This window comes from Gavialis gangeticus, unplaced genomic scaffold (genome assembly GCF_001723915.1).
Source record: "Gavialis gangeticus isolate Ggan-Ray unplaced genomic scaffold, GavGan_comp1, whole genome shotgun sequence".
Classification (NCBI taxonomy): Eukaryota; Metazoa; Chordata; order Crocodylia; family Gavialidae; genus Gavialis; species Gavialis gangeticus.
The window spans coordinates 90,685,113-90,685,984 of NW_017729031.1; the positions used below are offsets into that span (position 1 = coordinate 90,685,113).

Consider the following 872-nt stretch of genomic DNA (forward strand, 5'->3'; position numbering starts at 1 on the left):
GTACTGCTTTGGCTTCATTCCAGCCTGCCAGAAGCAACATCTTTAAAAACATCATTGGGCATTATAAAGCCATCTTTTTAGTTGCTACTAAATGTTCAGCACTTTTCTTGACTTCAAGCCTTCCTTTTTATTTTAAAACAATTAAATTAGGAGAAGCCATTTCTGTCAGAAGCAGCCAGGAGAAAAGAGAAGGACCTAGTATCTAAAGAAATAGAGAAGTTTCGTGGATCTATTCAGACCTTGTGTCGGAGTGCACTTCCGCTTGGGAAAATCATGGACTACATTCAGGAGGATATGGATGCCATGAAGAATGAGCTGCAAATGTGGCAGTATGAGAACAAGCAGCATGCTGAAGCTCTACAAAAGGAGCAAAAGTAAGGCAAATTTGGGAAGGGAGTGCTTAGGAATAAAGTTGGTTTCAAGCTATCTGAGGCGACTGTTCCAGATTGCTGTTTCTGTATTTCCACAAGCAGAGCCAATTTAACTTAGTTGAAGAAGTAATATAGTTTGTAACAAATTTACTTAAGTTTTGGTTTTAACCCAAGTTTTAACCTTTTTAGGTCTTCCATTATGGGAAATGAGTTATGTGGCAGAGATAGAAACATCTGAAATGCATGAGATCCATTGTGCTAGACACTGTGCACATGCGTGTGCACATGCACACATACACTCTAAAGGCAGCCTCTGTTCCAGAGAGCTTGCAGTCACCATTTCAGCCAAGTGGAAGAGGTGGGCAAAGTAGACAAACAGAGTGTAATGTACTGGGAGGATAAAATAATCACAAAGGAAAATAAAGCTTAACCAAAAAGCAGTTTGAGCCACAAAATTATTATTAGCCAGTGAGCCATATAGTAAAACACTGGGCTAAATCT

At 39.4% G+C, this 872-nt stretch overlaps 1 protein-coding gene across 3 annotated transcripts in view; it reads left to right on the top strand.

The window, feature by feature from the left end:
- Positions 1-872, top strand: part of TRAF3IP1 (TRAF3 interacting protein 1) — a 76,084-nt gene that overhangs the window by 66,861 nt on the left and 8,351 nt on the right. For all 3 annotated transcript variants that reach the window (XM_019523368.1, XM_019523367.1, XM_019523369.1), the window contains one exon: positions 151-374. In XM_019523368.1, the coding sequence (XP_019378913.1) occupies positions 151-374 (224 nt within the window). The remainder of the gene's footprint in view (positions 1-150; positions 375-872) is intronic.